General features: G+C 40.8%; 1 protein-coding gene across 2 annotated transcripts in view; it reads left to right on the forward strand.

Moving 5' to 3' along the window:
* Positions 1–3,688: 3,688 nt before the first annotated feature.
* The window catches only part of inpp4b (inositol polyphosphate-4-phosphatase type II B), a 135,083-nt gene continuing 116,609 nt past the window's right edge, over positions 3,689–22,162 (forward strand). For both annotated transcript variants that reach the window (XM_046047798.1, XM_046047797.1), the window contains exons 1-2: positions 3,689–3,777; positions 3,940–4,056. In XM_046047798.1, the coding sequence (XP_045903754.1) occupies positions 3,970–4,056 (87 nt within the window). In that variant the 5' untranslated portion in view covers positions 3,689–3,777; positions 3,940–3,969. The remainder of the gene's footprint in view (positions 3,778–3,939; positions 4,057–22,162) is intronic.

The raw sequence follows: 22,162 nt of genomic DNA on the forward strand, positions 1-22,162 counted from the left end.
AATTAAAGTCGTGAAACGTTGCAGTTTCGTTAGGTTTAGGCACAGAAAGTACTTGGTTGGGTTTAGGCAACAAAACTACTTGGTTAAGGTTAGGAAAAGATCATGGTTTGGGTTAAAATAGCTATGTATGTCAATTAAGACTTAAGTTAACTAACGTTAATGTCAATTTACCTCACTCGCCTAAATAAAAACATTTAATGTTTTGTTTCGCACGGGACACAAACCCTGTTCTCCTGCTTCAAGGTCCGGGTTCTGGCCCTCTATCCACCCCAATCACCTCCTTACTTCGTCTTTTCTCTTAAATATCATACTTGCCTTTACCATCAAAAACTGACACAACAGGGCTTCCCTCAATACGTCGAACTATGACATCAAAGGGATCCCTAGTGCGTCACAAACTGACGATTATGGCTCTTGACCAAGCGTCCATATGTGACGACTTGGGAGTGAGACCGGGTTGTACAATTCATTGCATTTGGGTAGTTTCCCCATGGGAAAAGTTAGGCTGTATTCTATTGAACTGTCCCCTCCTCTCCTCTGAGCACTGAGTCCAGTAGGTTTGACATACAATGACTGATGATGACCAAACCAAATGGCATTTCGGTTCATTAGAATTAAGTTGAAACTTTGGCTTTGAGGCTCTGATTGGGTTATTTTGTATTGTTGGCTTATATCTGTCAAATCTGGAAAACACTGATTGGTGCAGGTCTGGTTTCATTTCCTATTAGTAAAAAGCAGTAAAATACATTCATTTCTTGTACACTAATTTTCCAAATAGTGCACTGTTAACAATAGTACATAGTTTCTACTCAGTCATATTCATACACTGCACGATATGGAACTAGGACACAGTGCCATATTTCCCCAAAAGCCAGACCCCTTTTATCTCCACAGAGCAAGTGTATGTCTCTGTGCGGGTACTGTATCTTAATCTTCTGTTGGTAAAACAGAAAGGACCAGTGACAACTTAAGTAGAAAATCTAAAGCCCTCTAAATCTCTAAAGTGCAACAGGAAACATCTTCGACAAAGTGTATTTGAAGCTGCCAACACAAAAATTCTATCTAGTATCTCATAGGAAAATCCCGTTACTAAAACATGGGCAATGGGTCCAGGAGTGGTGGTACTTGAGGGAGATTTGACGTCATGCAAAGCCAAGGGATAAAACAGCCTTTGATGTTATGCTAGTGAAGCGAAGAACCCCCCCCACTGGAACATGTCCAAAAAGTCTAGTCACTATGTGCGTGTGTGTGTGTGTATGTAATTATGATTGGTCAGGGGAGGAAAATAACGTCCTTGTAGGAAGATTCAACCCCCCACCACCACCAACCCAATCACAAACAAACACACACACCCTCTAATGGCCTAAATTGGCCATTCCGCCGAGGTTTGCAACCCAAACGGACAAAAAGACAAGAGAGGGGCAGCTGTCTTCCATAGCATATGTTGACCACTTGTATGAAAGACTGGCTTACTTCTCTGTGTAAATGGAGACGGGCTTAACACTTTAGCTCATCTCAGCCCATCAGTAGCGCTAAGAAGATTCAGCCGCAGCTGAGGCTGCCAAGCATGCTGGTAAGTCTGAATGAGGCCTATTCAGTGTGCCAGAGGGAGGTATAAGGGGTTGTGTGTGTGTGTGTACCTGTACGTTCTTGAGTATAATGGCTCTGTCTGTCTTTTTGTCAGTGTACAGTACTGATATATACAGATTTGCTCTGAGCTAAAAGAAATGCACTGGTTCCTCTGTCTGTACCCACTGTGCTGAATCGGGCTGTGTGTTTAGGATGTTGGAGTACACAAACCACAAAGCTTCGTGCCTGAGCGGCGAAAATGGCACTGGGCATCAAGACTGGTATTACCATGTCTAGAGAGGCTGAAACAAGAAGCAATAGACTTGTTTTATTTCCCCTCCGTCAGCGCATGAAAGATTTCTGAAGGATCAGTGGGGTTAGTGGTGCGGTGAGGAGGTGGGTCTGTGTTTTCCTTCTTTGTGTGTTTGTGCAGTTCAACAAATAATTGTCTTTATGTGTGTGTGTGTGTGTGTGTGTTAAGTACACTCTTTTCAGGTCGCTTCATGTGGTGGCTCCCAATCCTCCGACTCAGATCTTGTAGTTAATGACTCTTTTTTTGTGTCTATCTTACCTGAGCTGTGGTTATGGGGATTTACCATTGATTTAGCATTTGTTTTGTCTATGAATAAACTAACACAATTTTGATGCGTTTTGAGGCAATAATCAGCCATTGTTCAGGCATCTTATGTCTAAGGTCTGTGATCGATGAAAAACTAACACCCACACACTGACTCTAAACCACTAATTTATTTAAACAGAATAATAGAGGGCATTTTTTATTTTATTTATTTTTTGAACAAAAAGCAGTAAAACACAGACAAACACACATTACTATGCACACCAGTTAGAATAAAAAATTTGCGATTTTGCCCACATTTGACATTAAAGTCATAGTGGATACACATTTACAATTATATTTGTTATTGATTTCAACCATACTGACCAACTTTACTTTCTTTGCTGATGTTTTTTTTTTTTTTAACTCAAGGGTGCGACCATACATGCATGCATGTCTGCCAGCCTGTCTGTGTTGGTCTCATTACCACTCCCCAGCCTGTCCCCACAAGGTCCCAAAGGGCTGCAGTCTATAGACACCCATCAGTGCAGAGGAAGAGGAAGTCCCCAGTATAAACACACATCATTTTGAATTGGTTCAAACAGACAACACCAAATGCCTAAACAATCCTCGAGTGTTCCCAGGAAAGCCCCTCAGCTCCTGGTGCAGTAAAATTTTAGGATTTATTCTACAAACTTCCATAATTTTGAAGAGTTTATTTTGGGGCTTTCAGATTCAGTTTAAACAAAAGGATGATTGTGAGGGAGATTACCTGAAAAGGTTGCTGGGTTGGAAGGCCTGGGATAAGGTATGCACCTGAGCCAGCAGAATCCCTCAGGATACTACAAGAAATGTGTCTAATACACTCAATTTTCACACAAAAACACAATTTTCAGTTGATGTGGCTCCACTTGGTTGTTTTGCAAATAAAGTTGTTTAAATAACAATTAAACAAGTTTCTTACAAGAATCTCCCATGTCTCAAGAACATTGTTGGAGCATGATAAATTACCTTGACAATGAATGAATGTTCTTGAAACTATGGACATTTTTTTAGAAACTAGCAGAGAAACCTGCCTTGTTTTATGATACTCTCTTTTGTGTTAAGAAAATTCCACCCAACAGGTGAAACTGCACAGGTGAAACAAGTGACATACAGGTCCTCACTCTACTGGCACTGCAAAGGCCTTAGAGAGGGCTTTCAGTCTAAAGTTAATACCAGTAACATCCTTGTTAAGGTTTTTACCGTGTAATGAAAACAAGGTCTCTGCAGGCCAATGCAAAACAAGCCCTGGCAAGGTGATAACTGGGTTTTTGTGATTTCAGGAAAGTTGTGATTGAATTTTTGCTAATGCCATGGAGCCCTCTGGTATGTTTGAAGACCCAACATCGGCTGCTGTGAGCACTGGTTTAATCCCATTGCCACCCTGCCACTGTTCCAATTTACCTGTCAACATTTGTTGCTTCTGGCCTGCGGTCCCAGTTGGGAGACTGTAGTTATGCCAAAGCTCCAGGTAGACCCGCCAGGGAGAGCTCTATCTACTCCTTTGTGCCCAGGAGAGGCAGCAGGGGGAGGCGAGAGGTATGGGGAGAAACGCCTGCAGGAGGAGGAGGACAGACTGAGCCCAGCTGTTGGCTCATTTACCCACCCAGGTCTCCCTCGCTCTGTTTCTCCCTTTGGTTTCCTGCTCTTTCTACGAACATGTGTGTTGCAGTATCAGTGTGCTTGAGGGTACACACTGTCACACATGCTCACACGCACAAACACACACATAGTATCTCACCCTGTTTCTGTGCTGTCCCTCTCTCTGACAGGCGAACAAAGACCCGCTGTTTCTGACGGGGATGACCTTCCCTTCAGAGTATCCTGCCAGCCCGGAGACACTAGTCAAGCTGAGTGTGTATGATGCAAAGGACAAGAGCCAGGAATCAGTGAGTAAACAGTTGTTGTGTTTCTGTGTGTGTGTGTTGTATGTTCACATGTTGAAAATCCAGTGTGTGAGAGAGTGAGAGAGAGATAATGACGAGAATGTGCTCAAAGCCAGTCGTGAATCTTTTAAGTGTTGGATGTGCAGCACTGAGCTTTAAACTTTACAGCGGATGAACATGAAAAGCTGTGAAAAATCTGCAGCAGAATCTTGTTTAAGTTTATCCTACAGATTCTGAGGTGTACTGATTGATAGCAGGCAGTGATTTATGGCATCATGTTAGTCATCATTCTTTTAAGTCAGTCTTAGACCAAGACCTTTGCCTTGCGTTTTGACGGAAAAGGGTGGGGAGCCTTCGATGAGCATCTGAGCATGCCGTTCTTTGGTGTTGATCCCTTGGGAAAACCAGCCGGCATATCAGTGGGAATAGGGAAGGGAGCCAGACATAGAATCCTGAATGGGCTGGGCCCTCTGATGCAGACATTTTAAACATACTTTTAAACATGCTCTTCAGTGTGGGTGTATGCATGATTTTGATCAAGCACCCCACACAACCCTGGGTGTGTAGATCTTAATTTGGCATAACTATTACTATATTACTATGAAACATTCATGAGCTTTATGATGAGTAAAGACTCCAATTATTGCAGTGGTTAGTATTTGCAAATGTCTAACATTACGGCCTCTAATTTTTGTACTTACAGTTTGACTGAATTTTTGTAGCTTGAAACAAATCTACTTGCACCGAGGTGGGTGGGTTTTGTTGCTTGTGTTGTGAAACTGTGTGCTGTGTGTGTGTTTTTCCACCTGCTTAGACAGTTTCTTATCCCTCTTCAAAAGTCTTCAACCTTTTTTTATGTAAGAGTTTTGTGTCCTCTACTTTGATATATTTTTTTCTCATTATACACATCTCCAAACACCATTTCCTCAGGATAATTGACATAATATTTTCATTCATTCAATGGGATTATTATGCAGTCACATAAACAACCCTGTAGGATATGCAGTAAACATGCCAATTCTATTCTATTCTATTCTATTCTATTCTATTCTAATTTGACAGACTCAATATAAGCTTTTAATTACTTGGGTAAAAAAACACATATAACTAATAGACCATAATACATGTAAACACAATTTATAGTCCTATATGTTAAGTAGCTGTAGCCTACCTGCACAGGTTCTGTCATCTAAAATAACTTTGCATACATTGTTTTGTGTGCACAGGAATTTCTGTCTCCTGAGACGTGAATTTACCCTAAAACTTCAGTTTACTCCCGTTTACTGGCCTGGTGTGGGAACACATTTTGACAAATAAACGCAGGTCTCCATTAGATGCCTGGTCTGGTTTTTATAGTTCTATGGATGTATAAACCTCTTAAACCCTATGGGTTTGCCCGCTTTTCAGGTGCTTAGATGTATACAAATATTGACGTTTAAACTTATAATCAATGTGTCAGTATGAACATGCCACACATCGTTAGATCGGTTAGATTCTCCACAATTCAATCAAAAGTGCTGACTCCCCTTACCTTTGAAGCACTCGTTAAGTCCAAATGTGTCAGTTCCTTGATTATTTATATTCCTTTAGTCTGTAAGCGTCCACCGATCAAAAGAATCAAAACTGCTTTTCATAAAAATTATTCCAAGTTGTGAATCCTGCCATGTGAAGTCCATCACTCTTTGTCTGCTAAATTCCGCCACACTTCTCTCATCCTGCACCGTGTTGTTGGGTATGTTTGTTTTTGTAGCATTGCTACCTACAAAATAAAAGTGCACAAGCTTCCTGTCGGAGCTAGATCAGACGAATTAATGTATTTGATATTATTTGATATAATATTTTTTATACAAGTAATATTCATACTGTTTGAAATAAATTAACTTTCAGTTTTGTGCAAAAGTAATTAAAGGCCTGTCCCAAATATAGGCAGGGTCAATTCAGTGATTTTTTGCAAATAAAAGCAAATAAAAGCTATTAATCAAAGTTTTACGATAACTGAAGCAGGGACATTACCGAGTCTTGCATACATATTTGGTTTGCTGTATTGTAGTATTTGGGACAATGTATATTTGTGCCATTTGACTCTGCTCCTCTTGTCTCTTGGTAAAAAAGGGAAACAGGGGCACTGACTTGAGGCCAATGCAAACGCCACCTGCTGATAATATATTCAACCACTGTTCCCCCATTTTGCTGCTGTGCTTGCAACTAGTGTAAACAAATCAAAGGGCCAGGTGTTTAGATCATTCAAAAATCAAAAATCTTGTACTTTCATTTAAAAACAACATAAAATGAAAATTCTCAGTTGTATATTACTTTTCAAAAATTAGTTGAAACGTAAAATTTGTAGATCATTTTACTTTATTTTGAGTTGTATCATGTAGCACACCATTTTCTTTTATTTACATTTCTGTAGAATTACATTAACTTGTGTGCAAATCTGTATGGTCATTTACCTCTTTGAATTCAGCCTCGAAACATAATCCCAGATGAAATTTGCTTGAAATGGGAACACAATGGTTTATTCTAAGGTATGTATTGAATATTCATGTTGAACAATACCCATGTGAGCACAACACTGTATAAACTCTCCATTCGTTCCCTGCCGTCTTCCTAGGAGTATTTCTTGTGTTGTGCAGTGTGCTGCCACCAGAGGTTTTACTAAACAGAACACATGGTCAGGCAAGCTAATGCCTAGAGACAAAGATATTTTTCTGATGCCTGGTAAAATATTCACCGCCTAAATTCAGGTTTATAAGATTGCTATATAAAACAAAACGGGGACTTTTCCTACGTAGGTGCTCTCTAACAGTAATATAATGTACAGACAATGAATACTATACACTATTTTATTAACTTTAGAATTTGGGGTTTTGAACGTCTCTCTGTCTTTCACGCTGTCCCTCACTCTCTCTCTGACTGATGATTCTCAGTAGCTCCTGCCACTCTGTCAATGTCACTGATACTCAACACAGCATTGGAACCAACAGACTAACAGGACATTCAGTCATCTCCACACACCCCACTGCCTTCAAAGGAAAAGTTTTGAATGATGAGCTGCATCGCAACTTTTTGTAGCCATTTAAAAAAATGTCACAAAATCCCACTCTCCCTTTCTCTCAGTAGACCTCATGTAGTGGCCTTGCAATACTTGACGATCTTTATCTCTTTTTTTTTCTTCTCAGGCACCAATGCTCTCACACTGTGGGTTGGCTTTTAGATTTTCTGCTCTGCTCGACTGGGCACAGCGTGCTTGTCTGGGTCTCATTAGAGAGTCTTTAAGTGACACAGGCGTGACCCTGAACATGAGCTGGCACAATGCGTCAGCCCCCAGTCGCTTAAGCGGCAGATCGGGAATCACTCAGCTACCGCTCAGTCATTTAATGTTGCCTTTTTTTTTGAGAGGGAGAGAGAAAGAGTGATCATGTGGTGGGGGGGGGGGACAATTTGCTGTGTTTGTGTGTGTTTTACAAATCAGCTGTCAAAAAGTTTACATATCACTTTCAGCTCCGGTAGCAGATGTTGAGCTGATTCAAGGCAATAGAAAGTAGACAGCACACATGGTAACACATGGATTATAGTTTTGTTTTACAACTTGACATATTTACAGTTTTGTCTGATATACCATGGTGTCTATTAACCATTAGAGTTTCGGAGTGGAAATAAGAAGGGAAGACATTGTAACAGTGAAGGGGCGGGAACTGATGGAGCGATGTTTATAGATGAGTGCTTTAACATTCGTGGAGGACTGGAAAATTTCATCGTAGAATGATTTCCCTCTGCCTAGGGCTTCCCATTTAGATATTCTATAATGACACTGGCTGCATGGTCATGAATATTTGAGAACATGCACAGGGCTGAGAGAACGATAAGTGAGGGAGATGGAGGTGTGAGAAGGAGTACGACAGGGTTAGATATCTCTCAGGTGTAAGTGATCCCCCCCCCAAGCCCTAGTTGTCAAAGGATGACAGGCTAGCCTTACTTTGTCACTGATGTGTTACAGCACTTTGAATGGCTCCCAGGAGCAATAAATTCCCATTCAGCTCACATTCTGATCACTGAATCAAGAAATATTCACTTTGAGAAGTAGTATACTTCACAGAGATCACTTCATTTAAATCAATTTTATCATAGGCTCAGCCAAATCTTTGGGCTTAATGACTTAAACAAATACTATTCAAAGTATAACTAGTTAGCTGCATCTTGTCTCGAACACTGTTTAAATGAGGAACAAGATATAACCATCTCTGGCTGTAATGCTAGAATGCACAAAATGATAGTTACATTTTAAATACAGACTAAAGATTCATCTATGAAACACCTTTGACCTGCATTTGAGGTTGGAGTGGAAGCATGCCACTCATTATCTCGAAAGAAATCTTCATCAGAAATCAGAGCAAGGCTCATCTGAGAGAGGTAAGATAAATGGAGAACCTTGAGTTAAAAGCAAATGAAAGAAGCAAATAAGATTATTTGTGGGTGTTGGGTGCATCAGGTTTGCGCTCACTTACCTCTGTGAAGAGGCTCTAAGACACCCTGCTGATGACAGACCTATGGTTTGTTGTCAGTGTAAACCTATTACTGAGTGTTCTTGTGGTATAAATGGATAGGGCAGCTGCCTCTGGAAAAGCTCTTCTCTGTAATCACAGCCTCATTTATCTTGCCTTTGCTCTCTGCAATCTGGAATAAACGTGTAATGCGGTTTTCAGTTTGCATTCCTACTACCAGCCATGGTGAGGAATTTTGATTGCTTTCTGTGATGTGCACCGTAGTGTGACAAACAAAAGACCTCATCTAAGTAAAAGAGGAAAATGGTGCATGTCCGCTCATTTCCATAAAGATGCCGTAAAATGTATTCCATCAAATAAAACACAAGCAGAGGGGTTTTTACTGTATTACTATAATGGCTATTTCTTCCTCTGGCCGCCACAAGCAGCTTGATGAACACACACAAACAACCACACACACACTATCTGCACTAAAGGGATAGACCAAGATATCTTTGATTCAGAGGGCGATGGAGAAAGAGCTGATCAGAGTTCCATCTCAAACTACTGACCTATTTGCCACACACACAGACACACTGAGAAAATTGGATAGAGGTTGTATGAGAGAGGTCCCAAAGCATTGGTAGGATGAGGCATTGTTGGATTTTTTTTCCAGTCGGTCCTTGGCTTGAACTTTTTCATACTAGTTCAAATATGATTTTGCAACAGAAAAATAATTAATGTAGTGTATGTGATGCTTACAATCCATTTGTTATGTCTCCCTATGTAGTTACATTTTGGGTCAGAAATCAGGAAAAGGGATTGCCTAACTCCAGTTGTTTGTACCCTGGAAGCATTTTATTATCAGTGAACAAATACACGGAGAGTCCAAATGATGTGCAGCAAGATACAGAGGAGGAAGTTATTATAGCCCTGTACTTATCTTAATAATCGTCACACAGTGTATTGTGGAAGAATACACAGATCAGCCATAACATTTTGACCACCTGCTTAATATTGTGTAGGTTAAAGGCATGGACTCTACTAGACCTCTGAAGATTTGCTGTGGTATCTGGCTCCAAGACGTTAGCAGCAGATCTTTTAAGTCCTGTAAGTTGCGAGGGTGGGCCTCCATGTATCAGACTTTTTGTTTGGGATTGTGATCTGGGGAATTTGGAGTGTTGACTTGGCCCAAGTCCACTTGGCCACTGCCATCAGGGAATACTATTTCCATGGCAGGGTGTACATGGTCTGCCACAATGCTTAGGTAGGTGGTACGTGTCCACATCAGCAGGACCCAAGGTTTCCCAGCAGAACATTGCCAAAAGCATCACACTGCTTTTGCCAGCTTACCTTCTTCCCATATTACATTCAGGTGCCATGTGTTTCCGAGGTAAGTGTATATGCACCCGGCCATCCACTGTTCGTTCCCCATGTGCATCATTAAGACTTGGTACGCCCATGACACTACTTATTAAAGGGACCCTGATCACATCCTTAAGTTAGTACTTAGTTTCTTGCATTGGACAAACCATAATTTACAAAAAAAAAAGCTTAGACAGTGCAGTCTATATCTATTTAAGTAATATACACTGGCAATACATTGGTTTGTCAGACAGACAATATCCTGTCAAAAGCCAACATGCTCCACCAGTTGTGGTCTCACAGGTTTGTGGATGAATTTACTTTACTAGATGTCTTTCAAGCAGACTCTGCATGTAAATGCAAAAATCAGAGAATAAAGCTAATAAAGCAACTTGAAATCATCCAGGACACAATGTGAGTCACCCCATACCGTATACAATGTTGCATTCTTGTGATCATTGTAGATTCTCTTTTTCTGATTTGAGAACTGTTTGACTGGCAGATATTAGCCACATCTCAGGAGGGAGTTTAAGCAGCCACTGTTCCATGGTGAATTGTCGCTCCAATTATGAACTGCTGAAGTATGGAGAATCCCAGCCTCAGTTAATCCTGTCCTGTCAATAATCGTGATGTGTAAAAGGCTGTGACTTGACATATTTTTGGCGTAGCCACTTGCTTTTAGCTGGATGAGTGTCAATGTGGTGGGAATTTTCTGTAAGTGTGCGAGTTTACTGCCAGAACGGGAGAGGGGATGGAAGCATACAGGAAAACAGACAGTGAGAGAGGGCTAGAGGACACACACACACACACACACACACACACACACAGAAACACACTTTTACAAGAACCAATCACAGAGATATCCAAGAAAGGTCTTCATAGTGATTGGGTGGACAGCTGAGCAGTGATAACCTACGAGAGTAACAGTCCTCAGATAAGGACTGTCTCTTGTCTGATGGCCACTTTGCTTCACTCACCATCATGGTGGCAATGTCAGCCAATGTCACAAGTACTGAAAAGTACTGCTGTTGAAGTTGGCAATACTAAAATGAGTCAAAATAGTGACCTCTCTCTCTTTCTTGCTCGCTGGCAGTCTTGCCAGGCAGAAAATGCAACATAAAATGTAACATAGTTGTTAATGGTACTGGCTTTGAGGACTATGAAACCATTTTCCTCTTTTCTAGTATTAGGTCTACTGCTGTAGTAGATGCATGCCATGCCAATGGATGCATACTTTCTTGTATGTCAACACATAAAATGTCACAAAGACAATCAATACATAACTGAGTGTCCTGCATTATTAAAAGGTCTGTTCATGTTTTTTTGTGGTTTCTGTTATTCTTTCTAACGTCAAAGCTTCAAACCTTACTTGCATCAATATATTGACTTATAAAAAGTATCATGGAACATACTGTCATATTTGTGAACCTTTATTTATTCAGGGTGGCGTCTGAAAGTAGTACTTTCTTTGAGTAACAGACCACCATCACCGTCAGGAGGATCAAACCACCAACCCTGCAATTAATGGATGACCCGTTAGCCACAGCTGCCTACATTAGTTTTATAACCTGATCTGTTGGCCACTGAGAAGCTCAATTAGTGCAGATGGGGTTTCCCAAGAGCAGCACAATGGTGAAAATGAGGGAGGTTATCCTGAACATTTAGCCTGCTGAGTTCAGGGATTAAACCAGCGGCCCAAACCTTAGACTAGATCTAGAGAAATGGGTGACTCAAAGATGTTTTGTGGTTAAAGATGTTAGTGTGTGCATGATAACAAATTCTACCATTGGCCGGTTTACTGACAAACTCTTTATAATTTGTGAAAAGTTAGCAGAGGTGTGACTCCTGCCAATCAGAACAGAGATGAGTGAGCTCCATGGATGGTGACAGGTTTGACATTTGTCAATCATGACAATGGCAAGTGACGGGGCCAAATCATAACAGCGGGAACTTGAGGGGTGGCTACGGGCATCACTTGTGAGTGTGTGTGTATGTGTGTGTGTGTGTGAGAGAGAGAGAGAGAGAGAGAGAGAGAGAGAAACTCTAGGCTTTCAGCATACAGCTACAGTGTGATGTGTAGTAACAGCCTCACTTTCACCAGAGAAAAGTTCTGCAGTCCCAGTGATTATGATATGATATACTGTACACAGAAGATCCACTTTTGCTGCTCTCACATTCTACTCATTCCAACTGGCCATAAATGATCCTCATTTATGTGCATTTAATTTCACATTCCAGCCAGGCAGGCAACAAAGAGTGCACTTGATGAATTGCACAATTACTTTTCTGTGAACCTCCATTTGCCTCTCTTTTATCTGCCCATCAGGCATCACAAAGTCTCTTTGGAAATCCTCTTTCATAAATTCTCCCTGATTTCAACTTATTTTTCTAAGTTGAAATGAATGTGCTTTGACAGCCTTGCTAATTATTCACTTGATTACGGAGCCTCTGATTTTTGTTTTTTAACACTGCTCCTGTTAACTGTCACCAGTGGCCTCAGTTTCATGCACAATTATAGGCAACAATGAGAGGATAAAACATAAGGCAAGAAAGGAGACAGCATCCTGTTTTGGCTTGTATGATGATTGGTGAAGCTATCACTTTGGTGGAAATAAAACACCTGTGGATGAGAATTTTGCTTTAGGTGCTTGAGCAACTGGATAGTACTTTTCATGGATTAGTAGCGGCCAGTTACATGGAAAGTGTATAGATTATAGTCCAATAATAGAGGGGTAAAGTCAGTCTTGTTTGTGAACAAAGCCTATAAATCAATCTCATCCTTAAAAAAAACATGGCAGATTTTAATATTATGGATTCATAATATATACTTTATGGCAAGCCTCCAAAACGTGAATGGGATTTGCCTTTCATAAGACTGATACATTTGACATAGTAATAAATTGTAAAGTGCTTCTTCAACATGAAATACTGTACAGATAGGGTGAGGTTGCCTTCAAAGCTCTGCTCTGTCTACCTTTTCTTATTAAAAAGAAAATCCTATTAACTTTAGCACACTTGCAAAAGTGTTGGAGCCAGACAGCTGACAATTCAGGGGGAATAAATGATCACTGACCCTGGAGAATAGAAAGTTTAAGCATTCTGAAGCATTTTTATTGACAACTGAACACTCACTGCCATGCCAGGTTAACACTACATATGTCTCACATCATACCTGAAAAACCCCAAGGACAGGCTGTGTGCAGTGTAACTTGTCATGCTGGAACAATGTGTTCATTTCAGGCTCTTTCGAAAGCATTTCAACAGTAATGATATCATTTTCATTGGCTAACAATACTTCAAACTCCTGTTTACTGCATTTAGGAAGGCCCCAGATAATTACTTTGTTTTCCCATATTACCCCCTCCACTGTGTTGACATGCACTTCAATAAAGTGACTCATTGTGCCAGTGAATATTTACAATGGTTGGAAATTAAGGGCACTCTAGGTTTTGTTGTGAGGGTGTGTGCAGTCATTTGTGAAAATAGTTGTTGGAATAGTGCACGCTCATTAAAAGCAAGCAACTAAATCTAAGCAGAGAAGCTAATTACTTATAAAAACTGCTGAGCGGATGTCTGGTGCTGTTGCCATGAGGCGACGCCCTGTCTTTCCAGGGTAAAGCCACAAGTTAACACAAGTGAAGCACACTAGTAAACAGTCTATTTATAAACAAGTATTACATGGAAGCTTTAATGGAAACGGTGAGTTCAGTGCCAATGAATTAAGCATATTTCCATTAGTATTACCGTGGTTAATTTTGTAACACCGAAGAAAAGAACATTTACAGGTGAGTTTAGCAAAATCTGCCTGAAGCTCACATGTTATGTCTCATTTGTTTAACCACTACAAAAAAAAATAAGTGTGAAAACAACACATTGCAGTTTTTTAAGCTAACCAGATGCTGACTTCATCAACACTTTTACCATACAGACTTCAGAGTGGTGTCAATCTTCTCATTTGACACTCAGCAAGAAATCAAAATAAGTATATTTCCCAAAATGTCAAACTATTATTTTAACTTGGTATTCATTTTCTGAAGGATAAAACTCTAAAGTCCGCAACACATCAGAATCCAATTAATTGTAAAAACAGGAGGAAACAGAAACTGTTTGTGCTCATTCTTTGTCACATGTGCAATATACTATTTGGGATAAATCTCAAATAATCTATTACTGTGCACCAGCAGTACATTCTATCGGCATGCATATAAATGGGGCATGGCAAATTGCCTTATCATTACATTTATTCATCTAGCTAATGCTTTTATCCAATGCTCAGGGACACAATGGTGGATGGGTCACAGTGGTGAATTGAACCTAGTTCTCTCACACCATTGCGCCATCACCACCCTCAATATTAAACAGCAGTTAACCACTTGATGCTGAAGTGCACATTCAGGAAACCTCCTCTTTGTCATAACCTCTCCCAAACATTTCCCTGTATAATCCTACTCCAATCTCCTCAATGTGGGATTTGTCTGGATCAATTTCATAATGCATTATTCATTTGAAAATTTAATCAAATATCTCCTCCACCAATCAGCCCACCCCATACCACTCCAACTCCTCCCTTGCCCCTCTACCTATCATATCAGTGATTGTTCGAGTCACCTGCAATAGCAGATTATCAACCAAATGAATTACTGGGTCACAGGTGAATTAGACGCTTGGCTGACTATAATCTTTTTTTTCTCTGGCAAAAGTAGCTTAGTGTAAGTTACTTTTTTTTCTGAGAGAGGAAGAGGGGGAGAGAGGAAGAGAGAAAAAAGTGCAGAAAATCCCCTTTCTGCCTGGCTTCCCGTGGGTTTCTGCAGTGTAATGGTTTCCTTTGAGAGCCACTGGTGGAAAGTGCTGATGCTTGTTGGCTGTGTGTGTCTGTGTGTGTGTGCGGGTAAAAGCAGCTATTTTCCATGGCTAACTGAGCCACTGATGAGTTTGCCAGTCAGACAAGGGGTCTTGTACAGTTTGATTTTTTTCTGCACGTGTGGACGTGCAGCATTGGTAATTGTGTATGTGAGTGTTCATGGTGGGTGGGTACAATGAAAACCCTGCAACTGCAATCTTATGTTGTTTATGAGTAAGTCATAAAGTTCCCTCTCTATCTGAGCATCGCTGTGTGAAAACGTGAAAGTAAGTCATCACTTGTACAGCAGTCTGCCTTCTGAATTTGTTAATGACACGTTGCTTTTTTCTTCTTCTCTTCACCCAGGAGGCCTGAAAAGTAAATGAGTGTGGGGCAAAAGGGTTCTTGTCGCTGCTTTGTTGTTCCGTTCTGTTAGTATAGATGAAATTATATGATAAATCAGCCAACATTGTTTCCCCTCTGCACACCCAAAGGGGGTGGGAAGCCTTTAAACATCTCAAAGAAGCATTTCCCCAGGAAATACAAATATATTTGTTTTGATCTTATCTCTTTTTTTTCATCTTATGCGCTATTCATATATCGAAGTGTACACAACAAGAAAACTGTTTCTGAATCTATTCATCTGCTATCTCATAGCCACCAAGGACAAAGTCTACTTTCACATAAGCAGTATATTTAGTTCAAAAGGCTCTTTTGTTGGTGTTGTTCCACATCAACTGGCAAATATGTCATTTAGGCAACTAATATGGCTGTGGTGTGCTGAGGAACAAAAATAGCTAGCGGCTGTTGCACTTCTCCCACTCTTTCCTGCATCTTGTTGTTTACTAAGTCAAGGTGGTGCGAGCCGTCGGTAATTGCAGCTTCTGTATGGACTTATCTTGACGTTATTCCATGAGAAAGGAAGGGGCAGGAGAGCTTGTTCTGCAACTCCTACACAGTAAGAGCAAGTGTGCTGCCAGTGCTTTTAAGCTACGGTTTGCAACTCACCTCTTGCACCGTGAGTGAAGCAAACACGGATACACAATCACACCTGACACTGGGCTGTGTGTTATTAAGTCTTATCACATACAAGTAACATCTTTCACACAAGTTAAAACACATGGAAAACCATGAGCACAGTCACATACAGCTCATTATTTTCTATTAGTTCATTATTTTAATATTATTTACTGTATTTTCTTAAGTTCATGCTATATGATATTTAATTAAAGTGAAGATAGATACATAGTATTAAAGCACTACCAATCTATTGAAGACATACTGCATGAAGAACTGTCCACCCACACAGCTTTGAGCCCGATCTGCTGCAGCTGAAAATGTATAGCAGCAAAATCCGTTTAAATCTCACATACTGAGGAGGGGTAATTACGAGGCACTTAAGACGAGATTCGAGATTAGGTTCACAAGATCAAGATGAGACGAGATTTTAACACTATTTGCTTTTTTAATTCTTTATATGAAAAATTTGAGCATTAAACACTTTATTTCCTGATTATGATGAATTTTTCTGCACCAGAAAACACAGCACCAACACAAAATTCAGGTGGCAGGTGGCAATTCAAACTCTATAGCCTAACTATAACAGAATATAATGCAGTGCAGCTCTCAGTCATTCTGTGCTGCTTTCAGACCTGTTTCTCCTGTAGATCAACTTTTCTCATGTAATGTTATCCTTGCTGAGTCCTGATTTAGTCACCTCAATGATAAATTATTAAATTTTAATTTAGTTATAAACTCCTTTAATAGCTCCTGTGTTTCAGCAGCTTTTCTGCTCATGTTCAAAACTTTCTGCACATTCAGAATCTCTACCACATATGCTATCTGTGTTCTCTGACATGTTCAGAGAAAAGGCAGAATATTACAAGACTATCGTCATCATTTGATGAGAAGTGCCCTGCCCTTTACTCTGTGGTGCATTACGTTGTTTATTCACTGGTAGTAACGTTATCCCCTTCAGATCATTTGACCGACACAGTTTGGGACTGCATGCTGCATGTAAAACCACTTTAGATCAACACTTTTGATCAGGCAGAAATCTCACCACAAATCCAGACACGCTAACTTCAGCAGCTCCGATAAAGTGTAGCTCACAGTTCCAAACAGGCTTCAGTTTTTAGATGATTGTGTTGCAAAACTCTTATCAGCTACATTACCACTCGTCACAGCTGTCTGGACTCACAGCAAGCGGGTTACACTGATGTCAATCAGCTGGGCGGAGCCGATTAGCTCCGTGAGTCTTATCAGTTATACATTTGCTGTGTGGCTTGACAGTATGTAAAAAATGTCTTTTGCATGAGTCTCATGAGACTCACCTGACGAGAATTATCCTCACAATTTAATTTTGTGAGATCTTGTGGCGCGAGATCTCGTCACACCCCTATTACTGAGGGATAAATGGTCCCAGGTACAGTGTGCGTATCCTCAGGGCAGAGCTCATTGTGTCCCGACATGTATGTTCAGCGAGGATGCAGTGCGCCTCGAATTTCACTGTACACTCAAGTCATTGAGGAGCAGACTCTGTAGATATTATGGGGCATCAATCCCTGCTTGTCTGCCTGTCTAGGCTGTTAACCACCTCTGGGCTGCACCATTGATCTCCGTAATTGAGTCCAACTCTTCAAAGGAAGCTGAGAGTTGGTTTGATCCGAGCTGTTTACTTTCACAACCCCTATAGCCCTGCTCTCTGGAGAAGAGAGCTATCAACCACTTCAGGCATGAGCTAGCATATTATAGTACTATTACTGTGCATGTGTTTGTGGGTGTGTGAGAGAAAGAAAGCGAAGTAGAGAGAGAGAGACCCAGCATAGCCTGTAGCCTTACGGGCCTGGGGGTTAGCCAGCGGCGTCTTGCTGTTACATAAGAGTATGGAATTGCAACCTGCACATTCCTTGTTATCCATCCGCAGGCATGTAAGGAAATTACTACACAGGAGCCTATGTTGTAACTCTACTGTACACAAAATTACAGGCTTCTTTCAGCTATTGTTTGTCCGGGTTTTCTTGATGCTAGACACCAAAAGCTTGATACTAATGCCATAATCAATATAACAAATGATGTGACAAACAGGATGTTCAGTACAGCAGCATGTTTTGTGGTGATACAATGATAAAGGGCATCCTTTCTCCACATTGCATGCAACTTCTTTCTTTTGCTGCACTTGTGGGCCTCAACATACCGCAGAGTCATAGAAGGGGAAGCTGCTAACCACAGCCTCCTTCAGGTCTTGCTGATAGCAGCTCGCAATAAGTAGCTGATAATAAGCACTTTCACTTTGTAAGTGAATGATCATATGGATTGGTCTCATCTGCTGACAGAGGCGAAAAGGCTCTATATAAATGCAACTCTATCAGCGCAGCTTCAAGTTTGTTGTGCTCTAATTTAAATATAGTAGTCCAGTCAATAGAAGGGATTTGAATGGCGCTGTACAGTCTTTGGACCTTCTACCAAGTCATGTTTACAGACTGTGAGTGAAGGAGCCTTGATTTTTATCACCTAGTCTGCAGTAGGGTTAGCCATTAAAGTTTATGGACCAAAGAAGAGAGTGTGGAGGGAAGGAATCGGGAGTGCTTCCAGTGGACCAAGGGTAGGCTGCATGTGCCACAACTTGAGTTTCTCTATCTCTTACCTGCAGCTTTGTCTGCGAGAGCGATAGACATGGATGTGGGAATCTGATTTTCTGTTTCAATGGTACTCAAGGAACGCCTTATCGTTCATGGAGCCCTGTGTAGTACTTGGAGACTTGTGTCAGGAAAGCTGAGTTCGCCTGACAGTTGACGCAGTGATTAAGTACGCAAGAGCAGGGATAGAGGGAGGGATGGTTGAAAAAAGAAAATATTAGTAGGAAGGGCTTCCTGTATGGGGACAAGCATTGGCAAGCTGAAGAATGTATGCAAGAGCAGGTATGAGTAGCCTGTATTGCTGCTTTTTCTCACTCCTCGTCTTCCTTCCGTGACAGGGAATCACAGATACTCTGGAACTGGATTATGTGAAACAGGGATATTAGCTTGTCTTGCCGCTTTCCAACGTTTATCATACATGTCTCTGTAGATCTCTCTGTACGTACAGTAACTGCACGAGAGAGAATCGTAAAAGGAGTTTTCCCTGTCTCTCAGCAATTTGCTTTTAGTCAGTATTTACCTTTCAAGCTGAAAAGGTCCAGCCTGTTTTGAGTGCTTATCTAGTCAGGTGCAAAAATATCTTCTTGGTTCCCATAGTTTTAGCACAAAAAGTGTGTCACTTTAAATGTGTTTGCCTCTATATTTTCTTTTACCTCCTTCTGTGTTTGGATGATGTGTGCTTTTGTTGAATTGTCTGTGATAGCAAACATGCATCGTGACATTATCTGATTGAAAAGCAAATTTCACAGCCCCAGAAAATATCCTACTCTAGCATACTGCAGAGATACAATGGTAAAAAAAAAATAGCACACTACAGAGAATGGTAAACTCCTTTCAGTGGAAAATCTCCAGCCCACCAAAAATATGGAGACTTGATATTCAGTGCAGCACTATCAAAGATGGCATAATCGGCTGGGATAATGATTGAGTTTGTTTGTCATTGTAGCCCATATTTCAGCACAGCGAGCTGTATTCCTCAAATAGCTGGCTAATTAAACTACCAAATGCATTAAGTATTGACAAAACTGCACCACTGTAGCTCCAATGTTAACATCACTCAGATATTAAAATATTGATTCACTTAATCATAATGCACAGTAATGTATCCCTTGTTGTTGTTCCTCATAGTCCACTTCATAATTTAGTTTAGATATAGATTTTTCTTAAACCCTCCGTGTGTTCTCATGGTAATTTACACTTGTCAGGCTCCAAAGTGAGATAAGCATTATCACTGAATTATGTGAGCACAGAAGTTAAGTCGTGGAAAGCTATGCCAATTAGGAGCCTACTTCCACGATTTTACACTCAGTAATCTTACTAGAGTTGAAAAGATTAAAGTTTAGCTTTCTTTTTATCAAAACCAGACCCAGAAGGCATTCATCTCTCCTGTTTGCATAACGAGTCATACTTTTTGTTTTACAAGAGGTGCGCTTGGTGGCTTTGATAGATTTCAAAAGTTATTCATAAAGCAGACAAAAATAGTGCAAACGATTAATAAGGCATGTAATGGCAAAAAAAAAAAACAGTAGAAGAACACATCAAAGTATTTTGTATCTTAGTAGAAATCGGTATTATTACACAGATAAGTCTGCCTCACATTTCTTGTAGCGCACACACACCGCCTTAGGACCAGCGTGAGTAACATAACAAGAAGTACACAGCATCTGGAGCCATGCTTTCCCTACCCAGGTCAGACTGGAACAATTAACAATCCCTTAGCAACTGATTATATCCAACTGACCACTACCTGCACATGGAAATCTATAAGCAGAACCTACCGCATTGGCCCTGATATAATGCAAGTCCAGTTGGGAAAATATCCCAAAGATACTAAAACTGTACAAGTCAAACATGAAATACTTCCATTAAAGCAGAGGTGGCTGTGGCTCAGTGAACGGATTGCCCACTAATTGGAAGATTGGCGGTTCAATCCCCCAGCTGTCGAAGTGTCCTTGGGCAAGACACTGAACCCCGAATTGCCCCTGATGGCTGTTCCATTGGTGAATGTGCGTGAATAGCAGTTCTGTTTGAGCACTTAGGCTCAGTGTATGAATGTGTGTAACTCTAAAAGACACACTATAAACAGACCTAAAGAAACTAGCTAGCCTAGCAAAAACCCATAATACAACACTCTTATGTAATACAAATTTACAAACATACATTCAAACTAATACTGTAAAAGTGAGAACAAGATCAGGTGAAGGGCAAAAGAGGTAAGCCTCAGATCTGTCTGCAGACCTCTGTTTTTTTTTCTTTTTAACAGATCAGAAGCAGGAGAATGAGGTCAAGGTAGAGAACCATGAAAAGAATATGTCAGGGAAGAATAGGAGGACAGTGTCGAGGGTAGACAGCTAAGAATGAGAACATCAGCTCACCCGAAGAAAACTCATTCGACTGCTTTTGTCTGTGCTTGTCAGGGTTTGGGGATGACTGGTTGTCTGAGATCCCTTGTACAAAAACTTCAGCTGCCAGTGGCATTTTTTTCTGTGATCTGTGATTTTCTGTGGACTAACACACCCACTGCCTACAGATTCATATAAGGTCCATGAATAGCGTGCATGTGCAGTGGTGATAATGTGTAGCCAGCTGTGAGTGTCGGTTGAAAAGTAGGAATTAACAAGTACTTTTCCTTTTACAGCCAGGAGCCTCAAACATTTTCACTGCAGTACGTAGCTTGTGCTCCCCACGTTGAATGTAAGACCAATCCCTGCCAGTCTCTGTGTGCTTTTCAGGAACTCACAGTTAGAATGCTCTAAAATATGTCAAATATTGTGAACTTCAAAGTAGGGCATTAATTTTTTTTCAGTGTGCTTGATTCATATTTTGAATAAGCTTTGATCTAGGATTTTCGATGCATGTTGTTATTCAACATATATTTCTATGTCTGTAAGATTGGTGGTGGGAGTGCACACTAACAAAGGCCACAAAACACACCAGCAATCACTGAGCAGTAACCAACAAAAAAAATGTACAAATGAAATGCATAAATACATAGTCAGAGAAAGCAGTGTGTTAGCAGACTGAGAAGCATCTCGGGTAGTCTTTCAGCAGGTATGAGTTCATACACTGACTCTCTCTTCCACTTGGCACCCAGGTCATCAGTCCTCATTGTAATGAAGGCAGCAAGAACACTTTAAATCCAACGATTCCACCCACGCTTCCTAATACCTCACCCCACCTCTCATATTAAGAAAGGTTGACAACTCATCACCATGACCTCCAGTGCTCAGTGTATTCGCACATTAAAATTTGTGTTTGCTTACAAATATTAGATGTCTGGGTGGTTGTGCTTGTGTGCTCAAGTGTTCGTGTGCATGTCTCATTGTGTTTGCTTGTGTACCTGCTCGGGGGTGATAAGGGCCAGTGCAGAGCTTGTCCTTTGTTCTGCCAGAATTACTCATCCCCCCTGTGTGAGCATGGGTAAATTAAACCCTGCTTTAATCCAAGGTTCGAGCCCAGATAGTTGAAACCTAAGCTGGGTGTCACTGCTGTTGCTCTGTGCCTCATTGTCTCAATGTCTCAAAATGGACTGATGTTTGTTTGTTTGTTTTGTAAATAGAGCGTTTCAGCAAGCCTCTCGTGTGATACTCAAGTATGTCAATGTGTTTTGAAGTGTTTATCCGTGTCATAGGCAAACACACACTCCTACACCTACACCTTGCACCGTGTGGTCGGAATTCATGTTAATTCTAGCAGCCATAACAACTGTATCTTTTTCCTGCTGGCCGTCTGAGTCACGGTAACCCATGGTGTGACACACAACTCTGTCCCCTCGCCCCCCC

The sequence above is a fragment of the Micropterus dolomieu genome, linkage group LG04 (assembly GCF_021292245.1).
Source record: "Micropterus dolomieu isolate WLL.071019.BEF.003 ecotype Adirondacks linkage group LG04, ASM2129224v1, whole genome shotgun sequence".
Lineage (NCBI taxonomy): Eukaryota > Metazoa > Chordata > Actinopteri > Centrarchiformes > Centrarchidae > Micropterus > Micropterus dolomieu.